At 44.6% G+C, this 18321-nt stretch overlaps 1 protein-coding gene across 2 annotated transcripts; it reads left to right on the top strand.

The window, feature by feature from the left end:
- The first annotated feature begins 4126 nt into the window (after positions 1–4126).
- LOC117679127 (proteinase-activated receptor 1-like) lies at positions 4127–15421 on the top strand. Of its 2 annotated transcripts, none has more exons than XR_015732098.1 (2): positions 4127–4262; positions 13308–15421. XR_015732098.1 is itself a non-coding variant. In XM_087885769.1 (2 exons), the coding sequence occupies exons 1-2, from the start codon at positions 11932–11934 to the stop codon at positions 14411–14413; spliced, it is 1182 nt and encodes a 393-aa protein (XP_087741895.1). In that variant the 5' UTR covers positions 11818–11931; the 3' UTR covers positions 14414–15412. The 2 variants fall into 2 exon arrangements, 1 of the variants encoding a protein (XP_087741895.1); XM_087885769.1 differs by lacking the exon at positions 4127–4262 and adding an exon at positions 11818–12007 and having other exon boundaries at positions 13308–15412.
- The last annotated feature ends 2900 nt before the right edge of the window (positions 15422–18321 follow it).

The following is an 18321-nucleotide window of genomic DNA, read 5'->3' as shown; positions in this document are numbered from 1 at the left end:
GAAAAATGATGAGGTACCAAGACTTACTGAATCATGAAGGCGAACTCATCTCAAGACAGCAACTCCAAAACTCCGGCATAAATATCGATTGGTGGCCCTATACTCAAATACACTCAAGACACATAGCAGACAAAAAGCAGTATGGAATCTCGAATAATTTGAAAGAATTGGATAAGATTTTACAAGGCCCAGAACAAAAAATGATAACCAAATTATATAACTACTTACTTAGATATAAATTACTGGAAGAAACAGTAAAAGAAAATATGATAAGATGGGCCAGGGACATAGGGCACAACATCCAACTGGCAAACTGGGAGAAATTGTGGAAACAGAACATCAAAATGACAAGAGCCATACCCTACAAAGAAAACCTCATAAAAATGTTTTACAGATGGCACCTAACACCAGCCAGACTAGCCAAAATATATCCAAACACCTCCCCACGCTGTTGGAAGTGCAAAACAAAAAAGGGGACATACTACCATGCCTGGTGGAAATGTACAAAGGCCCAACAATACTGGAAGGACACAAAGGAAATTATTGAAGAAATAATAAACCAACAAGTAGAAAACACTCCAGAATTTTTTTTATTTGGAATGATAACAACACAACACAACAAAGAGACAAAATACCTCATCATACACATTTTGACAGCAGCACGGTTACTGTTTGCGCAAAATTGGAAATCAGATCAACTCCCAACCAAAGACAAACTAATCTCAAAGATAACAGAATGTGCCGAAATGGATAGACTGACACTAGAACTCCAAGATAAAGAAGAAAGTGAATTCTATCTTGTGTGGCACCAGTGGTATCAATGGCTGGAAAAGAAAATCAGTACAAATATAGATGAAAGAAAATAGGGTAGAAAAAATAAAACCGGAAATAAATAAATAAATAAAGAGGAGATGCAAGATTATTTCTAATCTAAAACATCTGAGTTGATAATGTATTACTTATATATTAACTTATAAAGCAATATATATTCTGATGATGATCAAAACATATATGTAAAGTATGGTGTGGGTAGGTTGGTGGTGGGAACTCGTTTGTCTTTGTAATGTCTTTGTATTTTTTGTATTGTCTTTATATCTCTGTTTAAAACTCAATAAAAAAAATTTAAAAAAAAAAATTCAGGTGCTTGGCAACTGACTCATATTTATGACAGTTGCTATATTCCGGTTCACGTAATCGCCTTTGTGACCTTCTGACAAGCAAAAATCAATGGGGGAAACCAGATTCACTTAACAAACCTGTTACTACTTAATAACCAGTGATTCACTTAACAATTGTGGCAAGAAAGGTCATAAAATGGGGAAAATTCACTTAACAAATGTCTCGCTTAGCAGCATAAATTTGAGGCTCAAATGTCATAAATTGAGGACTATTTGTAAGTTTTCAGAGGGAAAGCAAAAGGTACTGTGGAGATTTCTTCAAACCTAGGCATAGAATGCTATGGAGTTGTATCAGTAGTGCAGTGGGTTTTTTTTGGGTTTTTTTTTTGGTTTGTTTTTTTGTTTTTTGTTTTTTTAATTTGATTTATATGCCGCCCTTCTCTGGAGACTCAGGGCGGTTTACAATGCGTTAAGCAATATTTCCCCATGCTGTCTGGGGAATTCTGGGAATCTTAAGGGCTCTGAGATTGAGAAACTCTGCTTCATTAAACATCTATGGAGATTCCCAGTCTTCCATGTCATGGTTGTTCCCAAGATGCTTTTTCAAAAGGCAACTGGACTTTGTTGTTGTTGAAGATGTTTCGTTTCTCATCCAAGAAGCGTCTTCATTAGAACTGAAGAAGCTTCTTGGGTGAGAAGCGAAATGTCTTAAAGAAAAGGCAAAGTCTTTCAGATGTTATGATGACAACATATGAGAGTTGTATGCTTGTGAGAGACATGCTCCTGTTTACCTACTGTACACAAATGACTACTCAGAAGCATTAAAAAGAATTTGTAGACTTTTGAGTTCAGTTGCTTCTTTGGCCACTAGAGGCTGCCATAACTACAGCAGAATTAGCCAACAATCTTTCAAGAACTGCGAAGAATAATGTGGAGGAGGAAATAATAATTAAAAGTAGAGGTAGCAGTAGTGCACTCCTGCATTATAGTTGTATGATTTACATTTTGCTTTCTCACAGTCATACTGTATAAGTTTTATTGAGAAAATACCATGAAAAGACACAGCCACGTCAACAAACAATTAACAATGATTCAATAAGCATGAAGGAACAAGACCCACAAATTTATTCTGTATTGACATTATTTTTTGCAGTGGTTGTGCTGCCCTATGTTGCCCATGCTGTTGCTGAGCAATTTTATAACCTGCAAGTCACTCCCATGATTACTTCAGTTTAGCTGAACAGATTTCTACAACTAGCAGCTGAATGCTTGAGTCACTTGCCAGTCTCTTCTGAGTCTCTTGTGAGGTGAGGCGATACACCTTAACAGATACACCTTTCCTTCTAGTAGAAAAGTAATTTTCAAGATCATTGACAGAGAATTCATTATCTTCCCAAGGTTTTTGATCCTCATGTATTTTACTGCTGGGATTGAGGCTTCCCAAAATGCTGAACTGCTGATAACTATGAGCCCCTATCATCCGAATGTAATTCCCTGACTAAAAAATGGCAAATTTCATTCCAAAATGTGTACCTACTATATTGTTGTTTCAAAACAAAAAACTAATTGCAGTTTTTAAATTTTTCATTCGAAAAGATTTCTATAAATGTAGTTGGCTGCCATTGCAACATGTCATGCACTCTTACAACAATTTCCTGAATTTTCCCATCCTCTCATGGCCATTTAAAAGGCATGACAAATTCATTCTCACATGGGGTTTGACCCATGGAGCTCTTGTTTCTTTCTTTGCTTCTCTACGGTATTTATTATAAATCCCTTTGGTTCTATGGCTATAGCACAAACTACTTAAGCTTCTCTGCCAAGAGATTGGCTGTTCCTCATTTTTTTCCCAAAGAAAGTTCAGCAACAGAGAAGACACCCCTCCTGGGTTTCATAAATCGGCATTCTCAGAACCCAAACCTATAGGATAGGCACACACAATTGGAGAAAGCCGATCCACAAATATCCAGCCTTATGCCATGTAAGGTTTTATATATAATGGTTAGAACCTTAAGTTGCACCTGAAAGCCCATAGTAACAGAGCTGTTATAATTATATAGACATACTGAGGCATTGTGGACTAGTTATATTATAACTCCCCAAGGGTAGGCACAAGGGCTAATGCACATGTAAAGTGACTAGTCCAGGAGTCTCAACCTTGCCAACTTAAAGACTTGTGGACTTCAACTCCCAGAATTCCTCAGCCAGCCTTGTCTTCAAGTTGCCAAGGTTGGAGACCCCTGGACTAGAAGATTAATCATGAGAAAGTCCAGGTTCTGGTCCAGGAAGGGGTGCATTTGGTGCATAAGACAAATATACGCACAAGTTATCCTGATCAGAGCTGTCAACTGCCTCTCAAGTAGGAGCTATGAGTCCAGAAAAGAGCTCAGATTATGTACCAGTTTCATTTAGGGAAGAAAAGTGTAATTCTCTCTGGAACCCAAAAATCACAAAATCACAAAATCCAATGATCCCTGAGCCCCTTAAATCTTGCTAAGGTTGAGTTTAAAGCCAGTTTGCCCCCCCATCCAGGCTCATAACCACCTTCAAGCACTGTGACAGAATCTTGACAGGATCACTTGGCTGCTTCCAGGTGAGTTTATCCATCAGTTTCATGTAGAAGTTTAAAAGAAGAAGGAAGACCATTGAACCCTAAGAGACCCCACAGACCAGGAGTCTCAGGTTTAATCTTCCCTACCCTACCAACACTGTCTGGGATCAACCATGGAAAACCTCCACAATATCTTTCCCATGCTTCCAGTCCCTGTAGCTGATTCAGAGATCAAAGAATTGTAATATAAAGATAATAGGGATGGTGGCTCCTTTCATTGACTTATTGATTGATATTGATTAAATGCCATTACGTTGATGTTCTTCCTTAGAGACAACACAGATATTCTCCCAGAGATACGTCCTTCACAGGGTACTAATTAACTTGGTCAAGTTTCATCTGGCTTTCTTCAACAGCTTCACTGCAATATTTATTAAAGAATATACCCCCTGTACTTCTTTTCAGGCACAGACAACTGGGATGAGCCGCAGTGACGCAATGGTTAGAATGCAGTACTGCAGGCTACTTGCCTGCAATTTGGCAGATCGAATCTCCCCAGGCTCAAGGTTGATTCAGCCTTCCATCCTTCCGAGGTGGGTAAAATGAGGACCCAGGTTGTTGGGGGCAATATGCTGTAAACCACTTAGAGAGGGCTGTAAAAGCACTGTGAAGCAGTATATAAGTCTAAGTGCTAGTGCTAAGTGCTATATGCAAAAAGAGACCAATAGCTTCTAAATTACCCAGCATATATGGAATATATGGTTGTTCCTGCGAAATAGCCCCTCAGACATGCTTGGATGGGCCAGGGTTGCAGCTTGCTGACCATGCTGAGTTAGCAGAGATAACAAAAATGGACTGGCATGGTGAGGTATAAACCACAATTTTTTAAAAAAATGGAACAAAAAAGTAGCATTCCTAGATATGGCTTCCTATTTTTAAAACAATCCAACAGATGGCTATTTCTTCCGAATGTTAACTTGGCACTCATTCCTTCATTGTCAAAAGACTTTAAAGCATTCCAATCATGCGTAATTCAAAAGTTAAGTTTGACCCAAGATTATTTCCAGAGTTGGTCATCCTATTATGAGCTGTTTGGAGAGGACATTATGACATTCCTTTAGCACAAGGCAATTAATACTTGTGAATAACCACATTAAGGAAGCTGAATGAAAAAAGCCCAAAGCAGTTTTTGGTGGACACATCATTCCTATATCCAGTTGGAAACTGTTTTCTTCAAGTGCAGAGTAGTGATCTGATGTCTTGTTTTTCAGCTCTATCCTGCTGCTGTTATAAACAAATAGAGTTAAGGTTGGATTTACCAAAGGATTTCTCCCTTTGGGACCATCCATACTAATTACTCACAGTATTATTTCCAGTAGCTCTGGAATATTCTGTGCCTTTGGATATATAAATGCACAATTAATATAAAATGTCACCTGTTGTTTTGGTCTTTGTCTCCTTCTGCTTTGGCCTGCCATAAAACCCATGTTCTAGGGCAGGGGTAGGCAAATGTGGCTCTGGGAATTCTGGGAGTTGAAGTCCACAGGTTGTAAAAGAGCCACATTTGCCCAGCCCTGTTCTAGGGTTCCAGTTAATTGATTTGATGTTTGTGAAGTTTAAGAAAGCAACATCAAGCTATGTATTTCACTAGTTGAACTGACTCTGGACTGGATGAGAGATTTATATACCAGGGTACAAACAAAACTAGAAATTATCCATGCCAATTTTCTGATACTTTAATAACCACAGAGACAAATGAAGTCATAAAATTAATGGTCTGGTTTTCAAGTCATTGTCAGAGTCCATATACAGAAGTGAATTTTCAACATTATATACAGTAGTATCTGTAACAACTCTTAGAAGCAGCAGAAGTCCTTCCTAAAGTTACTTATTTAAATTCAGTTTTGAGTTATGAAGCTGCTTCAAAAAGTTTAGAAATTGAAGAACTTTTTGAAGAATTGCATGGCCTCATGAGATTAACACAGTCATGAGATTAAGACAGAATGAACCGTACATTGATTGTATTTAGAATGAAAAATAATTTTTCATCAATGAAACTGTTAGATCGGCGCAGGAATGGAAGACGCGACCAGCTCGTTACATTAGTAACTTTATTGAGAACAAGAAACAGTAGCAAGACTGGCTGTGCGCTGCCGGAGCTCTCCTTATATTCGCTCCGGCAGTCGCACCGCCCCTGACAGCGATTCAAACTTTCCCGCCCGATGGCTGGCAGCCAATCCGGGCGGATGTCCTTATAAGGACATAACACTCCTCCCCCCTTAGTCCGAAAAAATTTCAAAGTTCATTTATAAACGTCACGTAGTCCCGCAGGTACGTAGGACGCCTCAGCACCCTAGTTGACCTGCGCAGTCTCACTTCTTCCTCGTCCCCGCCCTGGACGGACGGGGCTCCTCCGTCTTCTGGTTCCTTCCCCGGAACCGGGCTCGGTTCGGCTGGCGAGTGTGCGGGGTCACCCTCAGCGCCTCCGGCTGGACCGCAGACCCTGGATGGCTGGTTCTGGTGGTCTTCCTCCTGGCCTGTGGATCTCTCGCCTCGTTGATGCTGCTCGGTTCCGACCCGGGAAGAGCGTCTGAGTCTTGGTAAGTCACCGGCTGTCACTTGCTCTTCCCCGGTCTCCCGGGCGCTGCGGTTCGGTCGCGGTTCGGCTCGTTGTTGCCTGGTGGGTGGTTCGGATCGGTGCCCTCGGGTCCGGTCTGCCAGCTGTGGATGGTGTTGGTTCGGGTTGTGGTGTCCGACCTCGCAGGGGTGGCGCAGGTCTCCTTGGCCGGGCTGGTGTTGGCCTCCCCCGTCAGGTCGGTAGTGATCGCCCTGGTCGGGCTGTCGTTGCGGGGCTACCTCCGCGGGTTGGTGGAGGTCTCCCCTGTCGGGGTGGCGCAGGCCTCCCTGGCCGGGTTGTTGTCGGCTTTCCCTTCGCCCTAGTCCCTGGTCTACCGCAGGTTGGTGGCTGGGGTCATCTGGGCTGGGTTGTTGTTGTTGCCGGGTTGTCTTCTGTGCTGGACGGGGGTCCCTCTCGCCGGGGAGTCGTGTGCCACCCTTGCCCATGGGCTGCGGTGTGCCCATCTCCGATGGTCCCCGGTCTACTCGCCTGGAGTGGAGGTCTCCCTGGCAGGGCTGACGTGGGTTGCCTTCGCTGGCGGGGTGTGGTGCTTCCCCTCTGGGCAGGTCCCGGTCTACTCGTGTGCTGTGATGGCGGTCTCTCGCCCTGTCGTGCCGGGTGCCCACCTCGCTGGGTTGGTGTTGCCACCCTCCATTCGGCTGACCCCGGTCTACCGCTCTGGACTGCCGCTGTGTCAGCGCCTGGTAGTGTGCTTGGCCGGCCTCGTCGGGGTGGTGGTGGTCTGCCTCGCCGGGGTGTGGTAGGCCTACCTTGTCGGGGTGTCGTAGGCCTACCTCGCAGGGGTGTCGTAGGCCTACCTTGTCAGGGTGTTGCAGGCCTACCTCGCCGGGGTGTTGCAGGCCTACCTCATCGGGGTGTTGTAGGCCTCCCTCGTCAGGCTGGTTTTCTTGCACTCCCCCCCACCTTTTCCGGAGCTGGTCGATGTGACGTCTACAGACCTGTCCATCTTCCAGCTCCACGGTGTAGGATCTTGGGCCGGTTGTGCTGTCTATCTTCCCCTTCAGCCACTTAGGAGAGCCGTGGAAATTCAGTGCGAAAATCGAATCTCCTTTGCTGAAGGCGCGAAGCGGGCGGCTGGCCGTTGCGGTCACTTCTGGGCTGTATTGTGGGTGCAGCCGGTCCAATGGTGACCTCAACCTTCTGCCCATCAACAGTTCGGCCGGGCTCTTGTGGGTGGTGGCATGCGGCGTGATGTGCTGGGTGAGGAGGAAGTTGTCTATTCTTTCCTGCCAGTCGCCCGTGCCCATCTTGGTGAGTGCCTCCTTGGTGAGCCTCACCATCCGTTCCGCTTGTCCGTTCCCAGCTGGCCTGTACGGGGCGGACAGGGCATGGCGGATGCCCAGTCCTGCCAGGAACGCCTCCATGGCCAGGGATGTGAGTTGGGGGCCGTTGTCGGAGACCAGCACATCCAGTAGGCCATGGGTGGCGAAAAGGCGGTGCAGGGCCCGGATCGTTGCTTCCGTTGTGGTAGATGCCATGGGTACCACCTCGAGCCACTTGGAGAAGGCATCTACCATGATGAGGAGGTGGCGCCCTTGCATCAGGCCCGCGAAGTCGATATGTATCCTCGACCAGGGGTTGCTGGGGGTCTCCCACTTCGCTGTTTCGGCTTGTGGCGGCGCTGGGTGAACTTCCTGGCACGGGTCACATCTGGAGACCCATTCTTCAATGTCTTTGTCCAGTGCGGGCCACCAGACGTAACTCCGTGCCAGGGCCTTCATGCGGACGATGCCTGGGTGCCCTTTATGCAACGTTTCTAGTGTCCGCCGTTGCAGAGTGCTTGGGATCAGCACCCTGTCTCCCCATAGTAAGCAGCCCTTCATGGTGGACAGCTCCTTCTGCTTCCTGGCGAACGGGCTGAACTTCTCCTCCGTCTGTTGCGATGGCCACCCCCTGAGGATCCAGGACTTCACTTGGCGGAGTGTGGGGTCCTTCTGGGTGTGGACGGCCACATCTGCAGACGAGACTGGACAGCTGGCGTCGTCGTCTATGTGGAATAGGTGGAGCGTGGGGGCTGGGTCTTCTACAGGATCCTTCAATGGGCATCTGCTCAGCGCATCGGCGTTTCCTATGGCTGTGCCTGGCTGGTGCACGAGCCTGTAGGAGTAGCCGGCTAAGAAGATGGCCCACCTCGTCATCCGCGGGGACATGAAGGTCGGTGTGGGTTGGTCGCCTGCGAGGAGCCCCAGGAGTGGCTTGTGATCGGTGACTATGGTGAAACTCCTCCCGTAGAGATACTCGTGGAATCGTTTCACTCCTGCAACGATGGCCAGGGCTTCTTTGTCCAGCTGGCTGTAGTTGCGTTCCGCGCCAGACATGGTTTTGAGAAAAATGCTATTGGGGCTTCAGAGCCGTTGGGCAGTTCATGGCTGAGGACTGCCCCCACCCCGTAGGGCGATGCATCGCAGGTTAGCTTAATGGGGAGCGTCTCATTGTACTGGATGAGGACGCTTTTTGAGGTTAAAAGTCCTTTCACGGCTCGGAATGCTGCTTCCTCTTCCTGGCCCCACTTCCAGGAAGCCGCTTTCCCCAGCAGGCGGTGGAGTGGCTCAGCAACTGTGGCTTTCTGTTTAAGAAAGATTGCATAAAAGTTGAGCAACCCAAGGAATGCCTGAAGTTCCGTTTTGTTTTGGGGGCTCGGAGCTTCATGGATTGCCTTCACTTTAGATTTGGTGGGGTGGATGCCAGTGCTATCAATGAGATAGCCCAGGAATTCGACTTCCTGTACTCCTAGGATGCACTTATCTCTCCTGACTCTCAAGCCCTTGGCCTTGAAGCGCTGCAGGACAAGCCTGAGCCTGTCAAGGAGTTGTGCCTGTGAGTCTCCGGAGATCAGCACATCATCAAAGTATGGCACCACCCCTGGAACGCCTTGGAGGAGGCGTTCCATCATTGATTGGAAGATGCCGGGGGCAGCGCTGACTCCAAACTGGAGACGGTTGCATTTGAATGCCCCCCTGTGTGTGACTATGGTTTGGGCCTCCGCCGTTTTTTCGTCCACTGGCAGTTGCTGGTAAGCCTGGGCCAGGTCCAGTTTTGCAAAAATTGTGCCAGTTCCCAGGGAATGCAACAGGTGCTGCACTACTGGGACTGGGTATGCGCTCTGTGCCAACGCCTTGTTGATGGTACAACGATAGTCGGCGCAGATGCGCACAGACCCATCATGCTTCAGTGGGGTCACAATGGGGGTCTCCCATGAAGCATGATCGATCGGTTCCAGGATGCCCTGGGCGATCAGCTTATCCAGCTGCTCGTCTACTTTAGGCCGCAGGGCAAATGGAACCCGGCGGGGCTTCAGCCTAATTGGGGTGATTCCCTTGTCCAGATTAAAAGAGATTGGCCTCCCCACAAATTTCCCCAGCTTACCATCGAAGACTTCCTTGAACTCTTCGATGAGGTTGTCAAGTTCGTCCCTGCGAATTTGGTTGATGCCTTCGATTGAAAGCCCCAGCGGCTTAAACCACTCCACTCCTAGCAGGTTCGGTCGGCTGTCCTTCACAACGGTGATGGGGAGCTTGCCTTTGAACTCGTTGTAGGCGACTCGCATGTTGGCTCTTCCTAACACTCCGATGGGGTTGCCCCCAAAGTCAACGAGCTTGGAGTGTAATGGCTTCAGGTCACGCTTGGTGATGCTGGGTTGCAGGCGCTTCAGTTGTTGCCAGTCCATGATGGAGTAGACCGAGCCCGAGTCTACCTCCATTTCGCAGGGTGCTCCCTCCACGTGGATGGTCACGTGGAACTTGGTGGCATTGTGTGAGTCCGTGTGTGCGATGGTCGTCTGGTGGACCGCTCCGCTCCGGGGAAAATCATCGTCTCTGCGTCTGGATGGGCCAGAGGACCGTTTGGATGATCTCTGGTAATCCTTCCGATTCTCGCGGGGACGGTGGCTGGGTGGCTCTGTGGCTGGTTCCTCGGCTCTGCAAGCTTCGGCGATGTGACCCCTTCTGTTGCAGCGTCGGCAGGTCGCATCTCTCCACTTGCAGGTCGCCCTGGCATGGTCCCCTCTGCAGCTGGCACAGCGCTCCCCCTTGTAGCTTCGTTGGGCGGCTTCCCGCCTTGGGGGTCTGGATACCTTGTGTACGGTGGACTCCACCTCCGACTCGGATCCAGCTGTGGAATCCTCGGTTGATGATTGCTGTGATGAGCGAATCTTGTGGATTCCCTTAGCTCTGCTTACTGTGGCAGCCGCTTTCTCTGAGATTTCGGATGCGGTGGCTTCCTCCACCACATCCTTGAGCACGAGTTTCTTCCTGCTCAGGAATTTCTTTTGCAGGCCTCTGTCCCTCATGCCGAAAACCACACGGTCAGCGATGGCGTTGTCCACATGGTCGAACTCGCAGCTGGCTGCGATCTGGCGCAGGGCAGCCACGAATTCTTTGATGGTCTCACCTTCCTTTTGGTCCCTCTGATGGAAGGTGAAACGGTTCGCCACTGGTGTTCCAGTTGGGGCATAGTATTCTTCCAGGATCTGCAGCAGATCCGTCCATGGCACTTCTTCGATGTCTCGTGGTGCTACGAGATCGATTGCCATATCCAGGACTTCGGAGCCGCAGTTGGCCAGGAAGATGCCCTTTTTCCGGTCATCATCGGCATCCCTGATGTTGTTGCCTCTCAGGTATTGCCGGAATTTGACCACGTAGGATTTCCACTTGTCCTTCCCTGGGCGGAATGGAGCAAGGGCTGGCAAAGTGACTTCAGCGGATGTCATGCCTTCGGGAATGCCTACTGTGGTTTCAGGTGCCGGCGTCTTGGTCTTGTTGGCTTGGTGCCACGAGGTTCGTCTCTTTCCTCTAGTCCTTCGTCGCCAGTGTTAGATCGGCGCAGGAATGGAAGACGCGACCAGCTCGTTACATTAGTAACTTTATTGAGAACAAGAAACAGTAGCAAGACTGGCTGTGCGCTGCCGGAGCTCTCCTTATATTCGCTCCGGCAGTCGCACCGCCCCTGACAGCGATTCAAACTTTCCCGCCCGATGGCTGGCAGCCAATCCGGGCGGATGTCCTTATAAGGACATAACAGAAACTATCGGCTGATTTTAGGCATAAATCTTCCAATTTCAAGTTACAGTGATGAGAAATAAAACAGATCACTTAGTCCACTGAGAAGATATGAGTTCTGTTGATTAAAGAAGTTTAATTGTTACTTTCTCTTCCTTTTTTTCTTGGCCATTCTTCATTTACAAGCACAATAAATGCATCTGTACCCATAACATCTACCTTAAAGTGTTTTTCAGAAACAATTTGCTGTTAGGAAGCACTTTTTGAGGACAAAAATCAAAGTGCAAGGGATAAAATCATTGGTGCTTTCCCATTATTACCACTCATTATTCTCCTGAAAAATAATTAAAGGAAGAAAGGAAATGAGCCAAGTTGCCTGAGATTGTCCATAAGCTGCTTTTTGGACCAGCCCAAGAGAGAAATTATCACACTGTTTCTTCTTTCTTATGCTGCCCTCTGACTTCATGGATTGAAATGGTTTCAGGTTTAAGCAAACCTTCAGATCCCAATAGAACAAAAAAGTAAAGAGGCAAATTACGTTTCCATTAAACCTAGATCAGAGAAAAGGAAGGTGGTTTTTGTAATGAGAAACCTATAGTAGTAGCTAGCATCTTTTCCAAAGAAGAAATGGACTCTTCAATGAAGATGCTGTTTTCTTTTCTCTTCATACTCTGCATGTTATTTGCTACTGTGAAAACAAATAGTGAGTACATGTCACTGTGATTAGCCACTTTTAATAGAGTTGTTTTTACACAAGGTAAAGGGGGAAAATTGCAAAATATTATTCATTACAATGTTTCAGTTTTATGGATGTTTGCTTTATCTTTAATATTGGATTTCAAAGGAAAGGAAATGCCTGTGCTTCTGAGAATTTTCTTGTAAAGAGGCACCCTATTTGCATTGAATCTCTTCTAGGTTAAAAAAAAAAAGGTTCAAATTATTGTGTTTGCTGTTGTGATTGTCATTGTTATTGTTGCTGAACAATGTAGCTAGTCGTAATGCTCCCCTGGCTCAATTCTATACCTCCTCTAGAATCTGAAGATTTAGAACCTGAAGTGTCCCAATTATAGTAGGCAAAAGAAAAGAAAAAAGAAAGTATAGCAACCTTAATTGTCTCAGAATGGATACATTTAAGAATCTAAATCAGTACATTCTGATCTAGACATTGTAGGAGGAGATCCATGTTAGTCTATGGTAACCAAAACCCAGCACCTGGTGGTACATTTTCAGATTCAGATATTTTATTAAAAGGCACAGACTTTTCTGATGTCCAACTTCTCCCAGTATAGAACTGCAGGAGGGCAGCATTGACTCCCATCACTCATTCCCACTTGAGTTTTGGTAGACAAGGTCCTTTTGCAGTCCAGCCACACTATGCATTTGACGAAGAATGTTGCGATTCATCAGAGCTTGTGCTTCTTAGTAAGATGTGATAGTCGGAAGCAGTGCGACCCGATTTCTGATTATATTCTACTCTGTAACTTATTGCTTACTGATGGTCCTCATTAACAACCATAATTGGGACTAGCAACTCCACTGCTAAGTGACACAATTGTTAAGCAAGACAACATGTGACCATGATGAACGTACAAGCTCATTTTTGCCACAGTTGTTAAGCGAATCACCCCTGGTCACTAAATCGGACATCACATGACCGTGAGTTGTGATTTTATTTCCAGCTTCTCCGTTCACCCTCCTTGTCGGCTGTGCAGTTCACTAATGATGATTACATGACTGTAGAATGCTGCAACAGATGTAAAGTCCTGCTAATTGCAATGCAACCACGGAGATGCTATGATGGTTGTAAATGTGAGGACCAATCACAAAGTTCCTTTTTCAATGCTGGCATAACTTCAAAAGATCACTAAACAGGGCGGTTGTTAAGCAAGTATTTCCTGTAGTATATTTTGATGAAAAGTGTTATATGAAATGATGCCAGGCAATTCATGCAGTGTTTATATATTTCATTTATATATTGCTTTTTTTTCCCCCTTTCCCCCCAGATTCATCAGATCAAATTATTCTTTCATCTAAGCCTAGGAAACTTTTGCCAGCTGTAATCAATTCTACAAATGGGAATCTGTCAGACATCCACCCTAAAGAAAGAAGTCCCATTCTCTTTTTAGGTGATGTTGAAACATATTTCACTAATCTATGGCTGATCCTGTTTCTCCCTGTGGTCGAGATTCTTGTGTTTGTTCTGGGTCTTCCCTTAAATGCTTTGGCGATTTATATTTTTGTGACGAAGACGAAGCTTTGGAAGCCAGCTGCAGTGTATATGCTCAATCTGGCTTTTGCAGATCTGCTTATGCTGAGCATGCTGCCTTTTAAAATCTCATACTTCTTTAGTGGACACAACTGGGTCTTTGGGCCTACTATGTGCCAATTGGCCTCTTTTACTTTCACCTGCAACATGTACTGCTCCATTCTGCTGATGACAGGGATCAGCATCGATCGTTTCTTGGCTTTGGTTTGCCCCATTAAGTCTCTGTCCTGGCGCACAGCAAGACGGGCCTCTGTGATCTGTTTTGCCATCTGGCTGCTCGCCATAGTGGGGGCGAGCCCACTGCTGGTCTTTGATCTCACCCTGTGGATACCTCAGATGAACATTACCACTTGCTTCGAGGTGCAAAACGTATCTATTTTTGTGGAATTCTTCAGCTATTACTTTTTTACCTTATCTACTTTCTTCTTTTTCAGCCCGTTACTAATCTCTACCGCTTGTTATATATGCATTATAAGGCGACTTTTTATGTCCAGGTTTATGGTGCAGCCAGGGAGGAAAAGACGTGCAATCTTCTTGTCCAGCATTGTCTTGTGCACCTTCTTTCTATGTTTTGGTCCAGCCAATATCCTGCTATTAATGCAACTCTTTTTTCCGCCTGAAGAGCTTCAGAACATCTTTTTTGCCCATATGGTCAGTCTTTCCCTGAGTGCCCTCAATTGTTGCTTCGACCCCTTAATCTACTACTATGCCTCCTCAGAATGCCAGAGGCAGATATGGGGTGTTTTGTGCCCTAGAAAGCTGCTTCTGGTTGGAAAAGTTAGTCAAACAAGCAGCAACATAGTACCCTCTCCCAAAGGCTTAGACCCTTCATTTCCCATTTAGTGTTTTATTGCTGTATCTACATAATGCATGGATTGATAATATCACAAGTGTGAATCTAAATGTTCAATGTCCTATGGGAGCTTTTTCCTATGCACGGAGTTCTCATGATAAACAATTGAGAGTCTCTTTGAGAGCCGCTTTGTGGCTGTGGTGGCTGGCCACAGGCTGCCAAAAAGTACCGGACGTCACAGAAAAAGCTGCTGCCGTCGCCAGCATGTTCTTCGTACATGTGCATCCCATTGGACTTGCAAGGCAATGGGATGCACAGGTGCAAAGAACATGGCGGCAATGAACACAGCAGGCGGGGCAAGCGAGCAGCGAATGGGGGACTGGTTTGGGGGTGTGGCCAGCCAGCCATCGCTACCGGTTCAGCAACCTTGGTCAAATTTCCGTCAACAGTTAGCACGAACCGGTGCAAACCGGCTGAATATCACCTCAGGTCATAAGTCAAGGACTACCTGTACTATCTGTACTTAGTACCACAGGCTTTGGGAATTCTAAGAAGTCAAAAACTAATCTTAATTCTCCAGCCTGAAAATGTCCCTGCGATTCATGTAGGCAAAGAAGTCTTTTAAGTGAAAAAAGGATGAGTGATGCTTGGAAGACAGAGCTTATCTACCCAAAATTCCATAGTGGTGGTGGATTAAAGGAGGTATTTCAGGACATTGGTGAGTGGACAGACATCATGAGTGGACAGATATTGTGCTGAAAACTCAAGCTCTTCTATCAGAATAATATCACAACTACTTTCTTAGATTATAAATCGGTGAAAGAGAACTCTGGTATGATAATGGCTAGATTTTGTATTTCAAGAAACCTATAATTTATTGGAAAGTTCCCTTGCTCTGAACAACAGCTTTTATTCACATTAATCAGCTCACCAATGCAAGGATGTTTGTGTTAACATTGTGCATGTGAATGTAATGCACAATATCACTTTAAATATCTGATTTAAGGTCTGCATTTACAAATGCTTCTGTGACAATAAATGTTATAATGTTGAAAGCAGTGCAAGATTTGTTGTCTCCTTATAATATTTTATTAAAATGATAATAGAGTAAACTCTAATAAACTCTCTTGAAACTGTGGACCTAAGCTTCATAGAGTACATATTAGTTCAATGTTTACGTGGTCTTTATCCTTGATTTTTTACTGGTAGTCCTCAACTTACAATCAGTGGTTTAGTGAATATTTGAAATTACAATGGCACTTAAAAAAGTGACATTACTGTTTTTCACACTTATGACCATTGCAGTATTCTCATGGTCACATGACCAAAATTTGGGTACTTGCGATTGGCACGTATTTATGACAGTTGCTCTGTCCCAGGATCATGTAACCATCATTTGTAACCTTCCCAGCCAGCTTCCAACAAGCAAAGTCAACGGGGGAAGCCAGATTTGTTTAACAGTGATTCACTTAACAATTGCAGTGATTCACTAAAAAACTATAGCAAAAAAAGTCATAAAATGGGACAAAACTCAGTTAACAACTGCCTTACTTAGCAACAGAAATTTTGGGCTCAATTGTGGTAGTAAGTCAAGGAAGACCTATTGTCTATATCAGTGATGGCTAACCTTTTTGCCATTGCGTGCCAGAAGTGTGTGGGGGGGTTGCGAGTGTGCATGCCCACACCCATAATTCTATGTGCCCTGCCCCCGCGCATTCACACATGACCCCCCCCCCCGGTCCCTCCACTCCTGGCACGTGATGGCCCAGTAGGCCTGTTTCTCTCCCACCAGGCTTCAGAGCCTTTCTAGGAGTCTGGGGAGGGTGAAAACGGCCTTCCCCACACACACCCCGAGGCCCTCTGGAGACCGGAAATGGCTCATTTGCCAATTTCTGGTGGGACTGGAAGGCCCATTTTTTGCTGTCCCCAGGCTCCAGAGCCTCTCTAGGACTTGATACATCAAGACTTGATATTCTACACAACATTTGATAATTTATATTCTTATTTATAAAGATATGTGATTTGATAATATTTTAATATTATTGGAAAATTAACTGACGAGCCTTCCGCTAAAAAGTACTGGAGAAACTACTGTGCTCTATCTTAGGGATGGTACAGAAGAAAAAGCCGAAAGTAACAATGATGTCAAGAGTTAAGCTTTATCTTTCTCAGGAACCTCAGGAAGAGGTTTCATGTGATTTATCAAACTGTTTTGCTCCAGATCTTGAGCAGGCTTTAGTGGTGCTAAGCTCTGTGCAGTATTTCAAACAAAGCCATTCTAAATATTTATGTTACAGCATTATTGTTCTGGCCACTTAATTTTAAAGCAGTTTCAGCAAATACAGAAACATGCACTGATTATTCATTGAGGTCTACAGCTGGAACAGCTGGATTCTAATCCTTACCCTTAAGTTTTTCCTTTCTTTGGTGGCAAATGTATATACATGGAGATAATTTTTTTCTCAAAATATGAAAGGGAAATCAACTGCTGACTAGATAAATTTACAGAATGAAGAAAAACACATATCATGCAGATTTTCAAGTGTGTATCTATGCTAGATTATATTTTAATCTTTACAATTATCTTTCTTATTTTTACTAGAATTTTTCCTGATATGGAAAATTAAGTACCAAACATCTTGAGAACATTCTCTTGTACAAATAAGGAGAATAGCTGGAAAAGAGAAGTTAAAAGCTATTCAACAACAATCAGATGATTTGAAATAAAGCTTGCAAGGAGAAATTTATAAGCCTGACCTTGAGAAGAAAAGACTTAAAAAGATGTGTACCTCATGGGATCCTTTTTATAGCTTTCTAATATTCCATACTGACTAGGTATAATCATTATTATAAGTAATGGTAATTCTATTGGTAATTCTATCCAAAGTTGATAGATACTGGAGCCCAATAAATCTAGAGACTATTATTATTATTATATAATTATACAATTTGGGAGGGGATTGGTTACGTTTATGATTCAAAGATCATCTGCAGCCATTATGATGCATGCTGGTGTAGCAGAATTGCTATGCAACTGGTTGCCCTTCCATTGTGGTCTTTGGTCAGAGATGATGCAAGTGTGACCTTCTCACACTTTCACTTGAGACCAAATATTCTCAACAATGCAGGTGCAAATGCATGCAAGACAATAGATCTTTATTAAGAGTATTCACTAAACTAAATTTCAGGTAGTGCTTGTATGATCTAAGCAAGTTCAAAATTGCTTTGCTGGTCTTAGAGTGTGAACGAAATGAAGTTCACACACAAACAATTCATTTCAGGAGCAATCCTCCAATTTGGCCCTCAGATCAGAAGAGATAAACCATGTCAAAATTAGGAACTTGAGCTATATCTCCTCTTAAATACTAACATGACTATCTCAGAACTCCATAAAATGGTTAACAGCTTGAATAATAGAAAATCTTATAAAATGAAAAGATACTTGTGTGGGGGATAGAATTGTCAGATGCATCATAGTATACTAGTTGTCCACATGTCAAGCTTAACCCAAAAAAATGGCAAAAAAGTATGTGAACGGTTAAAATATAAAACCAAAATACAATGTACTGTATGCAATAACTGGAGAAAAATGATAGGACAAACAAATAACTAAAATATCAGTCAATAGCTGAACATGAGTATATCCATGTTAGAATAGAATAACAGAGTTGGAAGGGACATTGGAGGTCTTCTAATCCAACCCCCTGCATAGGCAGGAAACCCTACACCACTTCAGACAAATGGTTATCCAACATCTTCTTAAAAGTTTCCAGTGTTGGAGCATTCACAACTTCTGGAGGCAAGTTGTTCCACTGATTAATTGTTCTAACTGTCAAGAAATTTCTCCTTAGTTCTAAGTTGCTTTTCTCCTTGATTAGTTTCTGCCCATTGCTTCTTGTCCTACCCTCGCATGCTTTGGAGAATAGCTTGACTCCCTCTTCTTTGTGGCAGCCCCTGA

This window comes from Pantherophis guttatus, chromosome 2, assembly GCF_059756535.1.
Source record: "Pantherophis guttatus breed Tessera chromosome 2, ASM5975653v1, whole genome shotgun sequence".
Classification (NCBI taxonomy): domain Eukaryota; kingdom Metazoa; phylum Chordata; class Lepidosauria; order Squamata; family Colubridae; genus Pantherophis; species Pantherophis guttatus.
Note: the sequence above shows the minus strand (reverse complement) of the source record. Positions and strands in the feature narration are given on the sequence as shown.